Source organism: Lonchura striata, chromosome 5 (assembly GCF_046129695.1).
Source record: "Lonchura striata isolate bLonStr1 chromosome 5, bLonStr1.mat, whole genome shotgun sequence".
Lineage (NCBI taxonomy): Eukaryota > Metazoa > Chordata > Aves > Passeriformes > Estrildidae > Lonchura > Lonchura striata.
The window spans coordinates 15,878,805-15,898,410 of record NC_134607.1 but is presented as its reverse complement, the minus strand read 5'-3'; the positions used below and the strand labels follow the sequence as shown (position 1 = coordinate 15,898,410).

At 41.7% G+C, this 19,606-nt stretch overlaps 1 protein-coding gene across 3 annotated transcripts in view; it reads right to left on the bottom strand.

Moving 5' to 3' along the window:
• AGK (acylglycerol kinase) overlaps positions 1-15,587 on the bottom strand; it is a 35,237-nt gene extending 19,650 nt beyond the window's left edge. Inside the window, exons 1-5 of one of the 3 annotated variants that reach the window (XM_077783344.1) lie at positions 15,421-15,587; positions 7,506-7,545; positions 3,632-3,711; positions 2,314-2,389; positions 897-989 (exon numbers count right to left, since the gene is read on the bottom strand). In XM_077783344.1, the coding sequence (XP_077639470.1) occupies positions 897-989; positions 2,314-2,389; positions 3,632-3,711; positions 7,506-7,545; positions 15,421-15,521 (390 nt within the window). In that variant the 5' untranslated portion in view covers positions 15,522-15,587. Of the gene's footprint in view, positions 1-896; positions 990-2,313; positions 2,390-3,631; positions 3,712-7,505; positions 7,546-14,641; positions 14,707-15,420 lie in introns of those variants that run through there. The other 2 variants (XM_021552022.3, XM_077783345.1) reach the window with 2 other exon arrangements.
• Between the last annotated feature and the right edge of the window lie 4,019 nt (positions 15,588-19,606).

Genomic DNA, 19,606 nt, shown 5'->3' with positions numbered 1-19,606 from the left:
CTCTAAGAATTTTATTTTTCAGTTACAGTAAGAAGCTATGAAATTCTTAACCATGTTTACTCTTTGAGAAGATTTAAGGAGCAGTTACTCTTTTATGAAAGGCGCTACAGTTGTTTACATGGGAAAGGAGGAATGTTCAGCCTGCAAACATGCTGGAAACAGCAGGTTTATGACTGTGCCTGAGCACATGCTGGTACCACAACCAATGGCAGCATAAATGTTTTAAGACTGAATGAATCTTTGCATAATGCAAAACCAGCACTGGTCAGTACAATTAACAAAATGCCAGAATGAACCTACAGATGTATTCTGATCTCTTTCTCTTAAGGTCATTGAATTCATTTAGCCATTGTCTTATGAAATCAGTAGTTAAAAACCAGGAAGTGTTTGAATATAATACAGTCTTGAAAAAGAGAGTATCCCCCAGTTCTGCTCCTGCCATTAATCATCTTGACAATAGGCATTTATTAAATACATTCCACGCTTTGTTATCATTCCCACATAATTTTTAAATTATCTGATTCACACTTAGTAAAATATGCATTCCTCTTGGGGAGTTTATAGAAAGGAAGGAACTTTGAAAATCAAACCACTACAACTATATCACACAGAAAGTTAGAAACATGTCCCTCCAAAGAGTTTGCTCATTCTAGAATAAAGTTCTGGAAGACATTTATGTCACACACATTTTTACCCCCACTCCCATAAACTCTTAAGACTAACACCAACAAGCAGGGTGTTATGTCCCCAGAATATTAGAACATTTACTAAAAGCACAGATTCTAAACTGGACAGATCTCTAGGAACAGTTGTTATGATGCTGCTACATTGCACAGATTCAATCTTCTTGCCCTCAGCCCAACTATGATTCTCAACAAACCAGGCTCCTGCAGTACCTCTTGGACTGTGCCATCTCCTCCTGCAATAATGATCAGATCCGTGTTTTCCATTAATTCCAGAAGCTTTTTTGCTTGTCCCTCATAATCAGTCTGAAGAAACAGAGATCCAAACATGAGGACTCAAATGACTATCTTTAGTATATTTCTTTTATAGAAAAAAGAATCATCTATCCATCTGGTTAACAGTTACTTTTACATAGGCACACAGTACTGTGTATTACTTACAATCAGAGGTTTTTTCAACTTAGAAAACCAGTTTGATGCATAATATAATATGTGCAAGTAAACACACACACAGAGGTTAAATGAAACACCAGAGCAAATCTTACTCAATAGATCAGAATACTACAGCAACCATCTTATTTCAAGGTAATATTACATTGAAACAAATCCAGAGGCCAATCACTTGCAGAAAAATTCCCACTATCTTTAACAGCCAAACTGCTCAACTGTATCTCCTGAAATACAACTGCACAAAAGGCCTGACAGCCACTGACAATGGATTTAGCAGGAAAGAGTACTGACTTTTTAAACCATCAAAACTGTTTTCTACAAAATTCATGTCTTTTACAGAGCCATCTCAGCCTCACTTCCTTGTCCATCTCTGTTTTGCCAGCTTGTGTGTTGGGTCTAACACTACCAAGCATGAGTTTTAAGTCTTGCAAAATGATTTATTCTCTTAGGCCAGGACTAGGTATATTTAACAATCAGAGAAAGGGATTAATAAAAACAGCATTTTAATACTAAACCTTGCAAGATTCTAAGACAGAAAGATGCATATTAGAGTACTTTGCTGTTAGGACACACTGAATATTAAGCAATCCACATATCACAGCCTCAAAAAAAACTGCAAAAAGATCAGAACCCCTTCAATGTTTTCTTCTCTTTCCAACATGTTTGTTAATTCACACCATTTAGAGCTCAGTGTTCTGCTTTCATGGTGGTAATGTTGAATTATTTGGAGAGACACAGAAATAATTTCAGTGTAAAGGTAAAAGGTTATTTTTAATTAATCTGAACAGTTCAGCTGCATGCCAAAATTCCTCACTTTTCAATTCTTCAAGTTCAGGCAGAAATGACAAAATGAACAGCAATGGGTACGCACCACTAGCCAGCACTCAAATATTTAGAGAGTTTTTTCTCAAACATGAATTATATAAAGACTGCTTTAGACAGACAAACAAGCATATGTACTGCTTTAGCTGAAAACTAAAATTTCACTACACTGTTTGAAAACTAACTGTGAATTAAAAAGATTAGGTATCGACCTAATATCTCAGTATTTATTTCTTCCTATAAGATGTCGACAGGACAACTGAGAATTTCCAATGCATACAGATTTGAATTTTAATTCTTCAAGAGGAGAAAGAAGAGAGTCACTATTTTTACAATAGCAGGACCTATCAGTTCTTACCTTAACCACAGTTACATCCAAGCCAGATAAGTGCAAGATTGGTGCAGCATTCTTTTCAAAAAGGTTCCCAGCTTTGCTAAAAATAACAAAATAAAAACTGTTTAATGATGTCTGTGGCTGAAAAAAATTAAAAAGGAAAGAAACAAATGAATAGCAAGAAGAAATCTACTTAAAACCAAGCATTCAATCTCCACAGTCACTTAACCTGACAGGAAATATGAGATTCCATGTGGTTCAAATGTATTATATTTCTAGTCTCATATCTCAGATGTCAGGGTTTTGTTGCAGTTTATTAACTGCAAAAGATGCTATCTAGCTTTTGCCAAAAATCATTTAAAAAACCCATTAAAACAAATTAAGATCTCCAGAAATAAATTTATTAGAAAATTAATGACTTACAAAGCACCAGCCTTTAGGACCACAAAGAAGGCCCATGTAGGCTTTAAGAAGTATTTTTAAAATTCCAATTATTTATTACTACATATTGTTAAGTAAAGTTAGAAGCAAAACTCTATCTGACCTCTTTTATTATAGGACTGATAATTTTATGCATGTCATTGCATAATAAAATCATTCTATCATTAACTATAAATTGTTTACAAGTAGAAACATGAGACTTGGTTAATACTATGCATTTTCCAGACTCACAAAAGCATGTGAGTCCGAGCACTTCCTTGTCAGCTATAATATTCCCCTCATATTGGTTGTAACAACTCTCTGCCCCTCCACAAAATGCAACTATTCCAAAGCTTAGCTGATCAGCAGAAACAGACACACATCACATCCAAGATTATGGTTTTTCTGCTAATGAGCACGTAAAAATAGCAGCCAACCTCTTCCAGGAGTCTTGCTCCAAGCCCATATTTAGCCTCTCAGTTTGTGGGCAAATCCCTTTCAAGGGCAGGTTCCCACAGAAGTAAGATCACTTCTTGCCAACTTCAAGTCTTGAAGCAATCAAGGTCAACTCTTATTTCTATAGTTTTTGAGGATGGAAATATATCACATGCAAAAGTTTGGAAGGAATACAAAGGAATTCTACATACGAAGGAACGACAAGGGCAAAAACACAGGATTAAAGAAAAAAAATGAAAAATATATATACATGTTTAGAAATCCTTCTTCCACCACAAGCAACTAATTCTATTTCTCATCCCAATATTTTTGGTGGAATAAAGTTTGGCATGGTTACATAGCACCAGCTTGGCATCAGAGGGAGGCAAAAATGAGCTCAAAAATCTGGCTGGCTTTTATAGTGGATAGCAGAGCAAAAATACAGAAAGAGTGCTCAAATGGGAGTGCTGGGAAGGGGGAATTTTACCCTTTGCAAGCTGCTGGGTTGAGGAAGACTGTTGCTTTCTTCAGTGGCATAGTGGCAGGCATCAGCTGGTTGCCAAAAGCCTAAGTAAAAGACAAAGAGCAGGGCTCAGTTTTTCTTTTAAGCACACTGCTAAAACAGTTCAAAATAATATACCTCTACAAATGTCAATGGGCTTTCAAGCCTCATGACATTCAAATGAGTTCCATCTTCAGCCATTGTACAGGTCTCTTATTCAAAGACCTGCACTCTTAGCAGCAGCTCACATCACTGGCATAAATACTCTTGAGCTCATTTTTACAATTCCACCACCATTTTGTTTTTGTCAATCTCTGGTTTTCTGCAATGGGCAGAAATCCAGGGAGCTCTCCTTGACTCCAAGGTTACTGGATTTTCTTTCCTTATGTAATCTCATACACCTACCTGCCACCTCCTTTCTGCATTCTTTCCAACTTCTGAACTTTAATTCCTCTATCTTTTCTACTCATTTTGGTATTTTCTATGCTTCAGTTTTTGAAGACAGAAAAGATAATTACAAGAGAATCTGCCTTGACCTATAAGCAAGTCCACTGTTTCTTACACTTTTTTAAACTAATCTCTCTCTATAAAAATCATTCAATCCCTCTTCAACTTTTAACCCAATTCTGAAGAGGTGTCTCAATTTTAAATTCTTTGAGAGTTTGTCTACAAAGCCTCTTGCACTTTGTACCCATTTTCAAAGCTGTTCAGCATAGGCAAGGAAATGCAAAACTTCCACACACATTACATCCTGCTACAAGCTTCTTCTTAAAGGCATCCTCACTAACACACCAAATCAAACTGGATTTGAACACAAAGAATACAAGGTATTCAGCAATAACATCCAGAAGCCCTAGAAAGAGCAGGAAGCAAAGACTACTGTGCTGAACGTGGCCCAGTCAACTGTCCCTGGCTTTTTTCCCCCTTTACCTTGACAGTTAATGCTCTAGCAGGAATTTTTATATTAAAGGAGGTGATACTGTACACAAAGAACAGTATATTTTAGTTGTTGTTAGCAGTTCAAACTTATTATTAATTCCACTTGCAAACTTTGCTCAGGAAGCCTCAATTTAAAGAAGGGTAAAGCTGGCTGTGCTGCTTAAAACATCCAAACTTCTTCTTTAGGACAGAAAAAGGGTGAGAGTTTGCTGAGAGTAAAGAAATCTTCAAAATAAGTGAAACAAATCTGTAAGTCTTAAGCTTTACACAAAGATCAGCTGGAAAACAGACCAACTTATTATATTGCAATTTTTGGGTGGGAACTGGGGAATGAGGGCCCTTCAGCATATTACAGCTGTTAGAAACATCTAATTATTTGCTTAGGGGGTATGGCATGATGTATCTGCATGCTCCAAACAATTTAGCAAGGCTCTAAACAACCCAACAAGGCTCATAAAATTTTATCAGTAATGACATAATTGCTTCTTTATGTAACATACGTAGACATTTATGTTATATACAGGGGCATTTCTAAAGCAAATACTGATTTGTACGACAGGAAATAAAAAATAATAATGAAATATTCTAGAAGTCTTTCAGAGCAGAACATAAGTAAAGGCAACTTACAGTCATACCATAAAAATGGTTATTAAAAAAATATATATATATGAAGGTATAATTTAGTTAAGTCAATGCCCTTTTCACTTTCTTGTCACATGCACACTTCCAGGTATTATATTTCTGGACTTCTAAAATGACAACCACTATTCTACAACTTTGAAAATTTCTTTATACAAAGCTTTTACAGTGCTTTATGAATACCAGCAAAAACTACATTCTTTTACAGAAAACTATCCTTGAGTGAATTGTTTGCCAGCTAAACAGCACCTCTTTACACATGCCCATAGTTCAGAAATAACACGGTCAATCAGCAAGACTGACCTGCCAAGGAAGTCCAAGTCAGCTGACACTGACTTATCCTAGAGACAGAGGTATAAAATGTTAAAAATATGATAAATGGGTTCTTTATCATAGAATCTTTCTATAATCATTTGCCACACCCAAGGCTGCCATCATAAACTAGTATTTAAATTCAGACATACATGCCAGAACTTTTGCATGAAATACTGCTGTCATGGATTCTCTCAGAAGGCAGCTCCCTCATCAAAGTGATAATGTAACAGACTTAAAAACCTAAAAATCCAATGTAAAAATGGTAAAAACGTCACAAACACTTCATTTAAACTAAACTTTGGCGAGTTTGCCTCTATTTTGCTTCCAATACTTACATACAGCACTGCAAAAGCAAGTAGCATTTTTCAAACTATTTTAGACTGTTATTATTCTGAAGAACATACCAGACACTTAATGCTTTAATGCAGTACTGTTGTGTGTTTTCAAGCATTATTTGGCAATGACACATCGGTGAGAATGGAAATTACAGCAAGAATTGATTACTAAGCTTTCTGGATCATTCCTTTCTAATGCAGGAGTCCTCTACAGGACATTTTCTCAGGCTTTAGCCACTAAAATTGCAGGAAGCTCTACTGACAGTGCTTTTGCATTTTCACTTGTAAGAATAAGCCATAATGGAATAGAACCTGTCACTTAATAACTGGATTTAAGAAATGGGAAATTCAGGATTTCCACAACTGAACTATCTGCTGGTACCAGTCTTTTCCTTAGCACTTGCACCTTTTTGACAATACACACAAACCACTTCATCAGCTCCTTTTAAAAAAATTGGTTTAATTTGATCAGCATGCTTCAAATACTGAGGTATTAACAGCTATTTTTTGTGATATAAAAAACTTCTATCACTTTGTTATTTTGTAGTAAAAATTAATATTGAAAACATAAAGACTCTGAAATTACAAGTATGGTTTATGAAAGTATTTTCAGGGAAAGATTTCCCTTGTGTTTTCATGAGCAGTGAGCTCCCTTACATCCATTTCGGCATGAAGATCCATTGCACAAGACAAGTTGCTGTGAAAATCTTTCAACAGCAGACAAGCTAAAATTGGGATAATTCAGGTGCACAACACTTTTCTACTGAGAAAAATAATTTTCACCATTCTACTCAGGCCCCAGTATGCAGCAATGATGGGAGCAGTGTTACACCCTGCAAATATCAAAAATCTGCCATGAAGAAGCAGGTTTAGAATAAACTTTATTTGTGGGAGGTGAAAACTCTTAAAATCATAGAGAAGTGATGTCATCCATGGGCAGCAGCACTTACACCTCCAAAAGATTGCTTATTAAGGACAAGATTTCTTTGTGGGAATATTGCAGTATGGGAGTTTGTTGACTGCTGTTTGCCCATGCAGGCCACAAACTAAGAAATGCAACAGTCAGTACCCTGAGAGAGTAACTCACTCCCCTGAACAGTGGCCTTCTTGTCACTGATCAGCAACCAGGCTGTCCCCATTAAGCTCCCAGGAGATGGGTCCCAAAAGAGCTGGGTCAGTCAGTCATCACAGCTGGCATCCCTGATAAGGTCACTCAGGGTCAAACAGACAAGGGAAGGGTCTCTGCAGCTGAGCACTGACACGAAGCGGTTTGTGCTGATTCTGCCCAGGCTATACCCCTCCTGGTGGGGCTGGGATTTCGCTCTTAGAAACAAATCATCTCCCTCCCAGAAGTTTACAGGCACAGAGCAATTGCACATGCAATTGCGTAGCTCCAGCAGTGACTAAGATCACCCCAAGGATAAGGCTGCACACCTCCGCAGCAGCCAGGACACACAAGGGGCAGTATCCCTGTCCACCTCTGGGCATCAAGGGAAAGAACACAGATGATGGATGGCATCATTAGAAGGCTTGTCACGTAGGAAAGGCCCTCTGGGAAAATCTCAGGAGGCCTGCACAACCAAGATAAGAGGCAAATTTTAATCTAATTTCATTACTTTAAACAGTATTACCTGGGCTTCTTGGCATGCAGCTCTTCGTAGCAGGTTATCACTATCAGGTAAGAAAGAAAAGAGAGGGGACATTATGTTGTGCAAGTTTAAAACAATTTGCTCATTTTTAAAATGTAGGTACATACCCTTTTTACACACAGTTTGACAACACTGAAACAGAAAAGCTCCAAAAACATTTTAAGGATAAAACACCCCTGTTTATGCACACATGCATTTTTTTTTTCCTGCATCTGCTCATAAGCATTCTTTCTACAGAAAAGAAAAGCAGAAAACAAAGACCAGGATGCCAAGTGTGCTGAGATTATGTAAGCTCTCGCACACTCTCTAACTGTGATTTATTTGTTAAACTGCTACATAACTGTACTCCAGAGCTCAGGTGTGGGTTCTTCCAATGTTCTTGTTGCCTGATGTTTACACTAAAGGTACTTACCATTCTGGCAGTGTAAAAAGGTTCCAGAGAGGACTTAAGTCTGTGCATTATAGCTGTGAACTCCCCTTTCCATCAGTTTGCAAGCCAAACACACATTAATGCAGCACCTCCCACTCACCTAGGTCTGAGCACAGCCCAAAGCAGTAATTCAGAGAGGTGAAAAACACCTATCTCATTAAGTGAAGTGTAAAAACAAAAGCAAGATGCTCAGGGTTAGATATGTCACAGATGGTCTGCTCAGAAATACATTCCTGACTTGTCACTGCAAGGGTATATAGACAGCAAACAATGGAGACACAGCTTCTGAGTGAGGAATGAAAGTCCATTCCTCCCCCAGCCCCAAAAATGTCCTATTTCCCCCTGCAGACAAAATGGCAAGTTCTGTTCTGCTGTGCCCAGAGTCTTGCGTGTTCTCTAGGTACCAACACGCTCCATCCTCCAGCTTGTCCTTGCCTAATATGGCAAGACCATGTATTTCTGTCTCAAAATATAACGTACAAAAAACCCCACTTACAGTCAGCATACCAAAACAAACACAGTACCAACCAAAAGGATTAAAGGCAACCAGACAAAAACAGGTGACTGGGAGAACAGCACACTTCTGCCCCAAAGTGTGGCTCATCAGGCCAAACCCTGCCATGGAAAGGGTAGAAGAGAAGGCAAGGCAAGGCCAAACATATGTGCCATCTATTTGATTCCCTTGATTCACGGAATTTTTATCTGTCACTGGAACTATATAAGCTGCTCTTTTTGGCATCTCCAAGATGCCATGAAATGAGAAGTAGGGTGACTTCAGGTGAGATATAAAATTGGGTTCTGAGAAAATAACTGCACTATAAAACCCACAGATTTATTCCTGGTAATAATGAAAAGACAGTTCAAGCATGGAAAAAGAAAATATGTGAATAATACCTCATCAGGATAACAAGTAACTGGAATGTCTGCAAAAGAATTCCTCAGAGACATGCTGTCATATTTGCTCCTTAAAACCAAAGGAATAGATAATTTGTATTAAGCACCTGCAATATCACTTAGAGGAGCAACAGCCCTGGGTTTGATGGCAGTAATATGATGGAAATGCACCAGTTAAAACAACTCCACAAAGGCTGGTGTTCCAGGCTGTGCAACAGCAGTGTCACAGCCAATTCCAGCTCAATCAAGACAGCGTGACAGGCTGACACCACACTGTGCCACTGAGGGCACGAGCCCTCACACAGGGACATGTTTGCCTCCCTCTGTGACTACGTGTGGCCAAAGCAAATAGAAAATAATTGTGATTTCAATACAGAAAATTGAAATATTATGGGATATCAAGGAGCCCCCACTACCAAATGATGGCTGCGCAGTTGATGTCTTAGAGAATTGCTGTCCTAACCTTCTGAACAAATCCCAGCCAAACCCATGTTATCTGTTTACTTCACATTGATGCTATTTTGTTCAGAAGTCAACCTCTGTCACACTGTTGGCCAGGCTGTTTTCCTGGTGCCCCCAGCTTTATGCTGCAGTGTTTAATTGTCTTTAAAATGAAGTCCAGCAATACTTCCCACATACAAGTAGAAAATACTGTGTTCTCTTTCTCAACCTCAAAGATCCTCAAAACAACTGTCAAGGATTCACCTCAGTGAGTTTTACCCATAAAAATCAAGCTTGACAGTTTAGATGTCAACATTTATGCTGATTTTCTCCTGCATTGAAGCACTTAAAGAGACAGAAGAAGCCGACTTCAACACTTACCATTCTGGTGTGAAAGGAAAAGTTTAGATCCTAAGACTAGAAAAATCATTTATCATCCAGCAATTTCCAGGTGATTTGTCTCATCTCTCCAGCAGCAGAGCACCCAGAATCCCATACCATCCCAGCCATACTCATAGGATTTCCATTTAATTCAACTGGGACATTTCAAAGTCATCTGAGGTTGTCAAGGATGCCCCAAGTTTGGTTTAAAGATGCCAGGTAACAGGATTTTTTTCATTTCCTTAAAATATTTTGTCAACATTTAACTAGATACAAACTCCAGAAAAAAACAGAAAAGAGGTACAAGTGCACTCACAGGGATGCATCTGTAAGAACAGCAGTTCTCCTCCTGCATCACAGCTTTTGCATTTATTCACCTCACATGGCTCACCTAGAGTACCCCAAGTGGGCCTGCAAGTCATAACAATCACTAAACAGAGCTAGAAAAACATGAAAACTGTCTAAGAGGTAACTTCTTAAAGCCTTCTGCCTCAATACGTATTCATGCTCAAAATATGACTGCTCACCAGCTCCCAGAAAAGATGAAACTTTAAAAACAAATAATAACAATTTAATAACAATTTTGTTGCTATTTTTGTACTTTTTTGTCTACTACTAGGTAGCAATAAGCCTTTTTCAACAATGCTCAAACATAAGCAGGTGGAGGCAGAGGGAAATTCCTCCACTGCCTTAAAGAATACACAGAGATTTCTTCTGACTTGCACCATATCCACAGCAAACTAAAAATCAATTTTTACTTCACGTTTCCCCTAAGGCCTTATCTACACAATTCAGCCTTAAAGCCAAACAGACAAGCAGTGTTGCATCTGCTGGCAAACTCAGGGCTGTCTTCCTGCTGTGAGAATTAAGCATCACACAGTTTACAGCTGGGCCAACTTGCTTAAGCAGTAAAAAATTGGGAAATGGAGAGGAACAAACAGTGGCAGCAGGGTATGGAAGAAAGAGGCTGTCATAGGCTGAACCCACAGTCAGAAGATTCCCAGCACAGCCTCAAGGCCAGCAGCCACTGCAGCACAGACTCTGTGGAGAACAGAGCAGGCTCACACCAAAGGATGGAACCAACACAGAGAGGACACAAGAGTGACTGTGCAGAGCTTCCCAGCCGTGCCAGGCTGCCAGCTGCTCTGAGAACACAACATCCGTACAACTCGCCTGGATAGGGCTCTTCTGATTTCTCTGTTCTGATTTTCTCTGATTTCTCTGTTCCGATTTCTCTCCTCTAGGGCAGGACAGCTGGCCAGTGCTCCTGTCCTGAACGTTTCCAGCTGGAATAGGGCATTAACAATCTTACATATAGGCACAAGATCCACACAATTTAGTATGGATGCTCCTCAAGATGAGACTGAGTTCTGTGCCCAAGTGCCAGCAGAAGCCAGGGTGGAAGGACAGTTCCCATGATGAAAGGTCATCCAGGGCAGCAATGGACGCAACAAGCAGAAGAACTGAAGCAGTTTGAGGCTCTCAGCTGCAGCAAGGGTCTTAGATCCAACCAAAGAACTCCCCCTAAAAGTGATCATGCTACAAATGTAAAAAGAAGCTCAGGATCTCATTCCAAAATGGGTTATCAGCATTAAATCTAAGACTATTAAATATACTCAAATATGAAGAAGTCTAAAAACTTTAAAGTTCAGTGTCTGCACCAAACAGTTTTGTGAGGAGAAACTTGACCAAAGCTGTGCACACAGGATCAGTCCTCAGGAGCTGTATCAGAACTCCTGAAAAAGATTTTATCTTAGCAGAAAGCTTTTTTGGCTGCTTCTAATACAGCAAGAGCACAAAATCCTCTTTACTAGGTATTAGAATTTACTTCCACTTGGCCTTGGAAGGGCATGAAAGACAAACCTTAGGTTTCATCAGCTTTACCTAAGACTCAGAATTTATACTCCATTTTTTTGACAAAGTTTTGATGAAATAAAGTCAGCTACTCAGGAAGTATATGCAGAAAGGTGACAAAGTGAGTTATCAGCTGGCAAACACACAGAGATTAACATTCAAATTGTAGATAACAGCACCACTCAGGATTACTGGCAGGCAGTCAAAGGCTCAGGTGCTTTGCCAGCATTTTCTACTGAGAATGTCAATACTTTAATATATACAGAGCAAAACTAAGTATGTGATTAGTCCACTGCCTCAGTAGAATATCCAGGGTCTCCATCCTGACATGGTCATGATCACTTATGCAGTGACATCATGGTAACAGTCTGGTCAAATCTGACAATCAGTTGAGCTGATGTCCATGATGCTGGAGATTTCATTTCTGCTGATTTGGCAGAGCTGGTAACTCACTGCACCCCCTGGGGATACAAAGAACAGCTGCAGCTCAGTTCAGGAAAGGTGACGCAGGACAAAGTTGAGAAGGGATTCCAAACTTGGTGAAAATTTTAGAACAATCTTTCTTTGTAATCAACCCCACTTGTCTGTGTTAAGCAGAAGCATGTTTCTGTGTGTGAGCACACAGCAAGCTTCATACCCTGCAAGCTTTGATCTAGGATATTAAATTAAGTGTCCCTAGTACCTGCAACATGATATGCTATAGATTAAAATGAGCCTTATATATAAATTCATGCAATCCAGACAACCTCACATGTAGCAACACTGAGTTATCCTCCTACTTCTCAGATAGCACAAGACTATTTGCTATCCTAAATGCAAGACAATGGATTTTTAAAGCATATTATTTTATGAGAGCAAAAGGAATTTTAAGATGCATTGTGGCTTTGCAAGACTGGCAATGGGGTTCTAGTTAACAGAAGTTCAACCAGACATAATTCCTATCATTTGACACATGAAAAACCTTCACCACCTCCTGACTGACACCCCTGTGAAGAGGCAACTTCTGCACTATCACATGCTCAGAAGGGCTGAATAACTCATGGCAGAGGGGGGAAAAAAGCACAAAGTTTTCTCCTTTAATTCTTCCTGCTCATCCAAAACTCCTTACTTTTAAATTAGTCAGTATTTGAACAAACCCCCTCAAACTGAAAAAATACACTGATCCAGAAATGAAATGCTGCAGGAATAAAGTACCAGGACTAAGCAGCTCCTCAACCTTCAGACCAAGTCAATGATGATCCATCACACTCCAGTGCCCCTTTTCCCTTTACACCTTAGGGAGCACAAGGGCATCCACACCAGGCTCCACAGCACAGGTGTGCAAGGGGGACTCCCACATCCATTTCCAGGCAGGAAAGAGGCCCTGGGAACACACCTGGAAAAGGTAACATTCTTCTTGTCCATACAGCATCCTCCAAAGTCTTAAGGAAGTACTTGAGAGCTCTGGTGTCCCTGTGAGCTTGGAGAGACTGACTACAGAAGAGCTGCCATTTACCTGCAGGACAGATTGTTATTTACAATAGCTCCACTTAATGTAGGCATCATGGCTGCTGCATCCAAATAAAGAAGGATCCTTGAAAAGTCAAAAAAGCAAATCACCTTCTCCTTGCAAGAGAAGTATTTCAGAAAACCCACAAGGATGGAAAGAGGGATGCAGGACGCTGAACAATTTTCTTCAGCTGCAAATAAATGACCAACATCTCAGCTCCTTCCAGGAAGTCAGAGGCTAACCTGAGCCAATGCTGTGCTGAAGCAAAGCCCTTCATCAGGAATTTGTGATGCCAGAAACCAAAGCACAAGACCTCATACACTTTTAGCATGTTCTTGAAGGGCAAATATCAGTCTAGTCAGGTAAAGCTATGCACAGCAATTGAGCCTCTGATGAGGATAACAACAAGCCTCAGGGCAAACACAGCCCCTTACAGATCCTTCATTAACCTCTCCCAGCATTGCCTGTGGCCATCTGTGCATGGGCCAAAAGGCACCTCTCCGCTGCCCAGCACAACTGGGACACAGACAGAAACTGGGAACAAGGAATGTACAAAAACACCCACACCAAAAGCCATCCCCGCAACCTGCAGAGAGGCATCCTGGCCTACTCCCTGCTGTCCACCTGCCACAAGGTAAGGTCCTCACCATTCACAGAGTATCACAAAAGGCTGTTGAGATCTCCTTTGAACTCTTCTTTACACTCCTGCCATCAGGCTCTCATTGTTCCTTGTTCTTCTCTAACCTGGATTAAACAACTCTCTGCAGGGAATGGCCCAGAAATTGCTAAACGGTTATCAGTGTTTCCAAACAGTGTTCAGAACTCTGAAAGCAGTAGCTATGGCCTGCATTAAAGTCTCACTGAGCTGTCTGTCATCACAGGATTTCCTGCCTTGCATTTCCAGTGCCTCCTAAGGAAGTGCTGTATTTGCCTGTACAGATAATAGGGAGATTGGAAAATGGGACATGTAAAATTTTTCTGCCCCCAGTACATCATGTGGGTTAAAGCACCATGCCTACACTTGGGGCAAACAACCCCCATGCACCAAAATTTAGGTACCAAAGATTCCCTTTCTGGTTGTTTGCCTTCCATATTGTCCTCTTTATTACCCACCACATCACCTGTTGCACACTCCACATTCTCTGTGATCCAAAAATAATTTCACTGCCACCACACAAGAAATCAGTGTACATCTGAAACCAACAGCACATGGGCACAAGAACTCCCAGACACAACAGGTACAAAGGGGGCACTGAGCCTCAGTGCTTCAGGTAGGAAGCAAGCAGCTGAAGCAGATGTAGCACACAAAACAAAGCTTGATTTAATGCCAAAGTCCCTGGGTAAAAGGATATGAAGAGAGTATAAAAACAACATAAACAGATTTATTTTCCTAACTTTTCCACCAAGGCTTTGGCAGCATTGCAATATAAGCAGAAAAGAGCACTGTTAAAAACCTGACTAAACCATGAAAAATCATTAAGACAGTGACAATAAGCAGCAGAACCAAAAGTAACAGTTTTTAAAAGTAATTTGGCTACATCTGCTTTTAAGTCAAATGCATGTCCTTGAAGGACAAGGATTAAAATATAAACTCAGCTTTTATAAAACAAGAATGATGATTTTACTTACTGTAAGGCACACTTACTCCACAGGTAAGCGGTGGGAACGACACCACCGGGTATAACTTACGGGAGGAGCAGCTCTAAGGCTTCTTCCAAGCTGGGTGGGCGACAACAGCAAAAACAACAGCACAAGGCTGCCGTGCCAGGCCCCAGGAAAGAGACAGGGACTTCTGCTACAGCAAACAGGGGTGGGAACAGGCACAGGACCACCACGCTGAGCACACCCTGCAGGCCTGGCTCCACTCATCCTTGCACAGGCTCAAAGCAGGCAAGCTGAAGGCCCACGTGTGGCTCATGCCATTCTTGTTTAGGCTCGAAGACAAAAGCCCTTCTCCTCTCCGAGAGGCTCCAGCACTGCCCATGCCAGCCACACATCCTCTCTGTTTAAACCTCCCGCCTGAACCCGCCCCACCTTACAACGCGGCCGAGGCAGGCGGGCATGCAGCAGGAGGCACTGAGGCTGCCGCAGCTGCCGGAGCGGGAGGGAGATCCATCCCCTGCCTGCCCAAACGGGAGGGAGATCCATCCCCTGCCTGCCGAAACGGGAGGGAGATCCATCCCCTGCCTGCCGGAGCGGGAGGGAGATCCATCCCCTGCCTGTCGAAACGGGAGGGAGATCCATCCCCTGGCTGCCGAAACGGGAAGGAGATCCATCCCCTGCCTGCCGGAGCGGGAGGGAGATCCATCCCGCTGGCCACCGGGCCGCTCCCAGAGCGAACCCCGTTTTAGCCGCTCCCCCTTCCTCCATCTCCCCCTCCCTCCCACCCCGGCCCCAGCCGGCATTACCAGTGCTTCCCATAGAGCCAGTGTCCGCCCCAGCCCAGCAAGCAGGCTCCGAAGGTGGATTTCTTCCAGTGGTGCCTGAGGGCCGCCAGCACTTTCGCCATCGCGCCCCGCCGCGCCGGGCGCCGCTGCCGTGCGCGGCCCGGCCCGGCTGGAAACGGCTCCCGGGCCCCGGCGTTCCGCACGCAGCCGGCCGCGCGGCACGGAAACAAACAAACAAATAACAAACAAACAACAAACAAACACCGCCAATGCCAAGGAAAAGAGCTTTCACTCTTCCCAGAGCCCCGGCGCTCGCTGCCTCGCTGCAGCCCCCGAGAGGAGCCGCTGCCGTGGGCTGCCGGGAGCACGGGCAAGTGGGGATGGAGCAGGGGACAGAAGCGAACAGGTATTTTTTTCACATCAGTAAAAATATCCACGGTGTTGCCCCCGCCCGCACAAAAAAAAACCCCATAAAAAACCCCGAGAAAACCCCAAACCTACCAAAAACACCAAATGCAAACAAATCACAACAACAACCCCAAAGAAACTCGAAACAAAACTCACAAGTAAAACAAAATCACAAACAAACAACAAATCGAAAATATTCCAGAATACTTAGTTAGAAGAAACGCTGTCCAGGAGGTGGGGAGGGGGAGGGGATTGCTGTTTAAGCCATAAGAACCTGGAGAAATGTCTCAAATCACACATGGAAAACACCAATATCACAAGGATGTCTGGACAGCATGAGCATCCTGCCAGGGGAAGGTGGAAACAAACAAAGGGCAAGATCTGACCTCATCATGTAAAAAAGCTTTGGGACAAACTAGCATTAGTTTGTAACTATTATTCCCTGTAACTATTTTTTACAAGGTAATGCCAACATTCCCCCCCCCCCCCCCCAAGTTGTTCAAGGGAAGCCAGTACATGTAATCTTTTTGGATTTCAGTAAAACTTTTGTCAGGAAATGTCACAAATGCCAGAAGTTTATGCCCAAAAGAAGACAGAGGAGTCCTGCAACTTTATTCAAGTAAAGGGAGAGAGTCCACCGGGGCACATCCACGGGGTTTTCTCTCTCGAGGTTTTGGAGGGTGCAGCCTCATTTATCCTATACTCCCGCTGCATCTCACCCTCTTCCTTTCCCCTCTGGCTGAGGTACAGGGAAGGTCCAGCCTTCCCAAACTACTTGCAACTTATCCCCCCTTGAACCTGTCATGCTACCCCGAAGTTCCGAAGTCTCAAGCTTGTGCAGACCCTTGTCTGTTTGAGGAGCCAAACTGTCTGGGCTCTGCAACAAACCTGCTGCCCAAACCAGGAGGGACATTAAGACCTATTTTAAACATGTTAACACCCACACCTTCACCCATGGAATTGTTTGTAAAGACATGAGCTTTCCTCTCAATCCCTCCTCTTCCTATTTTTCAATTAGTCTTTACAAACCCTAGTTATTGTTAACTTAAGCCTTTTTAACATCTGGAAAATTTGAAGCTTCTCCTCCTGACTTTTCCACTTCTGGTCCCAGCACCAAATGCGGCAAATAAATACAGAGAATAAAGTAGACAATGACAGTTGATATTCACCAATTAATCACTAGAAGTCCTTGCCTGTGACCCCCGACGGGAAGAAATGATGATGTCTGGCTCCAGATCAGAAGCCTGAAGGATCTGCTTTATTAAAAATATGCTATATTACATTATTATACTATTTAAAGAGATTCTATACTACTCTACATACTTACTTCTTACTTACCTATCTAACAATTAACAAACTCGTGGCTCTCTGCTGAGAGTCCGAGGCACAGCTGGATCCGATTTGTCACTGAACCCAAACAACCTTCACCAGAATCCAATCCAGCAATCACTTCAGGTAAACAATCTCCATACCACATTCCACATGGGGAAAACAAAGGAGCAGAGATAAAGATTGTTTTCTCTTCTTCTCTCTGTGCTTCTCTTGAGAAACAGAATTATGTCTCTCTATCCAGAGAATGTGAATGTCACACCTATCCTTTTCCTCCAGTTGAGAAGTGCAGATTTCTGGGGCTTTGGAGACCTTGAACTGTGTGTGATGGGTCTATCCATGTCCAGCTGTCCCAGATGCTGTTCCTGCAGCTCTGTTTGGATGTTCTGAACAGCAAAATCCCAAGGCAGTGTCTGTGCTAACTGTGCTTCCTGTTCAGGTAACCCCAAAATGGCCTCAAGCAATCCCCACCAGGCACTCCAGTGACCTCAGGTCAGCCCAAATGACCCCCATGACCTCAAGTAACCCCTGAGGTTCTGCACCCTCAGCTCTCAGGGAGGAGCAGCCTGCAGCACCCCACAGCAGCCCATCATTACCAAGCTGACAGGGGCAGGGATATGAAGCAGACTCTTCCACAGCTTTTCTCCCAGCCTGGTCCCTCCATTCATCATCTTCTTGAGGAGCTGGCTCCTCAGCAGCAGGATCTGAGCAATCCAGAGCACTCACCTGGCTCATGGTAGCCCTTCTATTTTGCTGCATGCAGTCAGTACAGAGGCTTAAACTGGGTTAAAAAAACCCAAAAACAATGAATATTCTTACACAGAGAAAATGTAGAAAACTACTCAGTGGGCACAAGCCAACTTCCTGTTCATGTCTCATTCTTGCTGGCCTCTCCCAGCTCTGTACAAGGTGTTTGAGGGGAATGGGCAAAGGCAGCTATGAAGATAACACACACTGTGGGAATTCACATACCCACACCCACATTCACTAATCATGGTTCAATAAAATGCACCTGCTCACCTTTCCCACTTACCAAAAGAACATTTGGACAATTGTTCCTCCTTTGGCATAAAATGCAAATTAGAGAAGTTCCCATGTCTACTAGGAAACACACTTTGTGGTTCAGCAAAAGCTCCAGTGTGGTGAGCCCCTGGTGCAATAGCAGATCCTGAAACCCTTAACAATCCATTTCTAATGTTCTTTTTACAAATGGCACCTTGATTCCTTCCCAATCACTGTCCTGATGACTGTCCCCTTCCCACTTGTCTGGGGGCTCCCTGCACCTTTTCCCAAAGTTTCTCATGACACATGAGAGGGTGAACAGCCACAGAGATTTCATAAAAGTGCAGAGTTATTCAGAGACACCCTATCCTGTAAGAGAGGAAGAGGGATGTTGGCCATTTCTAACAATCTTTTGGCTAAATAAGGGATGTGAGGGAGCAGTGCTGCTTTTGTTGACCACTCTTGACAGGGACCCCAGTTTGCAGACTCAGGAGAGCAAGGACGCACTCTGACAGGGACCAGTGAGTCAGGGTAATGAATGTAACACTGGACAGAATTTTTTTTCTGAATGATTTTCCCTCTTTAAAAATGCCATTTTAGCAATTCAAAAAAATCAAAGTCAATAAAATGGCTTTTTCTTTTTCTTTTTCTTTTTCTTTTTCTTTTTCTTTCTCTTTTTATTTTTATTTTTTGTAAAAAGCTTGTCCAAATCCTTCTGCTTAAGAATGTCAGGATGGGATATGAATTGTAACATAAGGTGGCTGCTTGAGGCCAAATTTGGGATTCTGGGTGTGCAAGTATGTTCTGCCAAAATCAGGTTGATGCAGAAGATGGTCCAGAAAACACTCTGCTGTTAGTGATAAGAAAAGCGGATTAAACCCTGGGGATTAGTACCCCTATTATATTTTGGGTTTTCTTTTCCCTTTATTTTGAAGAGTAGAAGATACGGGATTTTTCTTCTTTAAGTAAGAAAACATTAAATTATCTTCTCCTGATGAATATTTCAGGCATAACCTCATACAGTAGCCATTTCTTCCCACTTAAATATTCCAGGTTCATCTGTCCAGTGCGTCTCTGTGTGCTGAGTATGTGCACTTGACGCAGTGCTGAATGTTCCAGGTGGTGTGAGGTGATTAAATGTCCTACTTTTCTTTTGGTGTTTGTCCTACTTTTTTAGAGGATTCAGGTGGTATGGTCAACTGCTAACAGCACTGATAGCCTCAGTTATTAGTACTCTTAGCCTTCACTTATGAAAAGACTATGTGCAGATAAATGCTTTTCAAATTCATAATTCTCATGTGGTGCCACAAATAATTTACAAACCTCTATTACTTCCTATTGTGCAACCAAGTCTACCGAGAACAGTTATGTTCATTAACAATGTTTCCAAAACAAGCTGGAATTTTTAAAATAAACCCTCTTTAGTATTCTAAGACATGATCAGAGCAGTCAGAAAAAATGCTTAAAT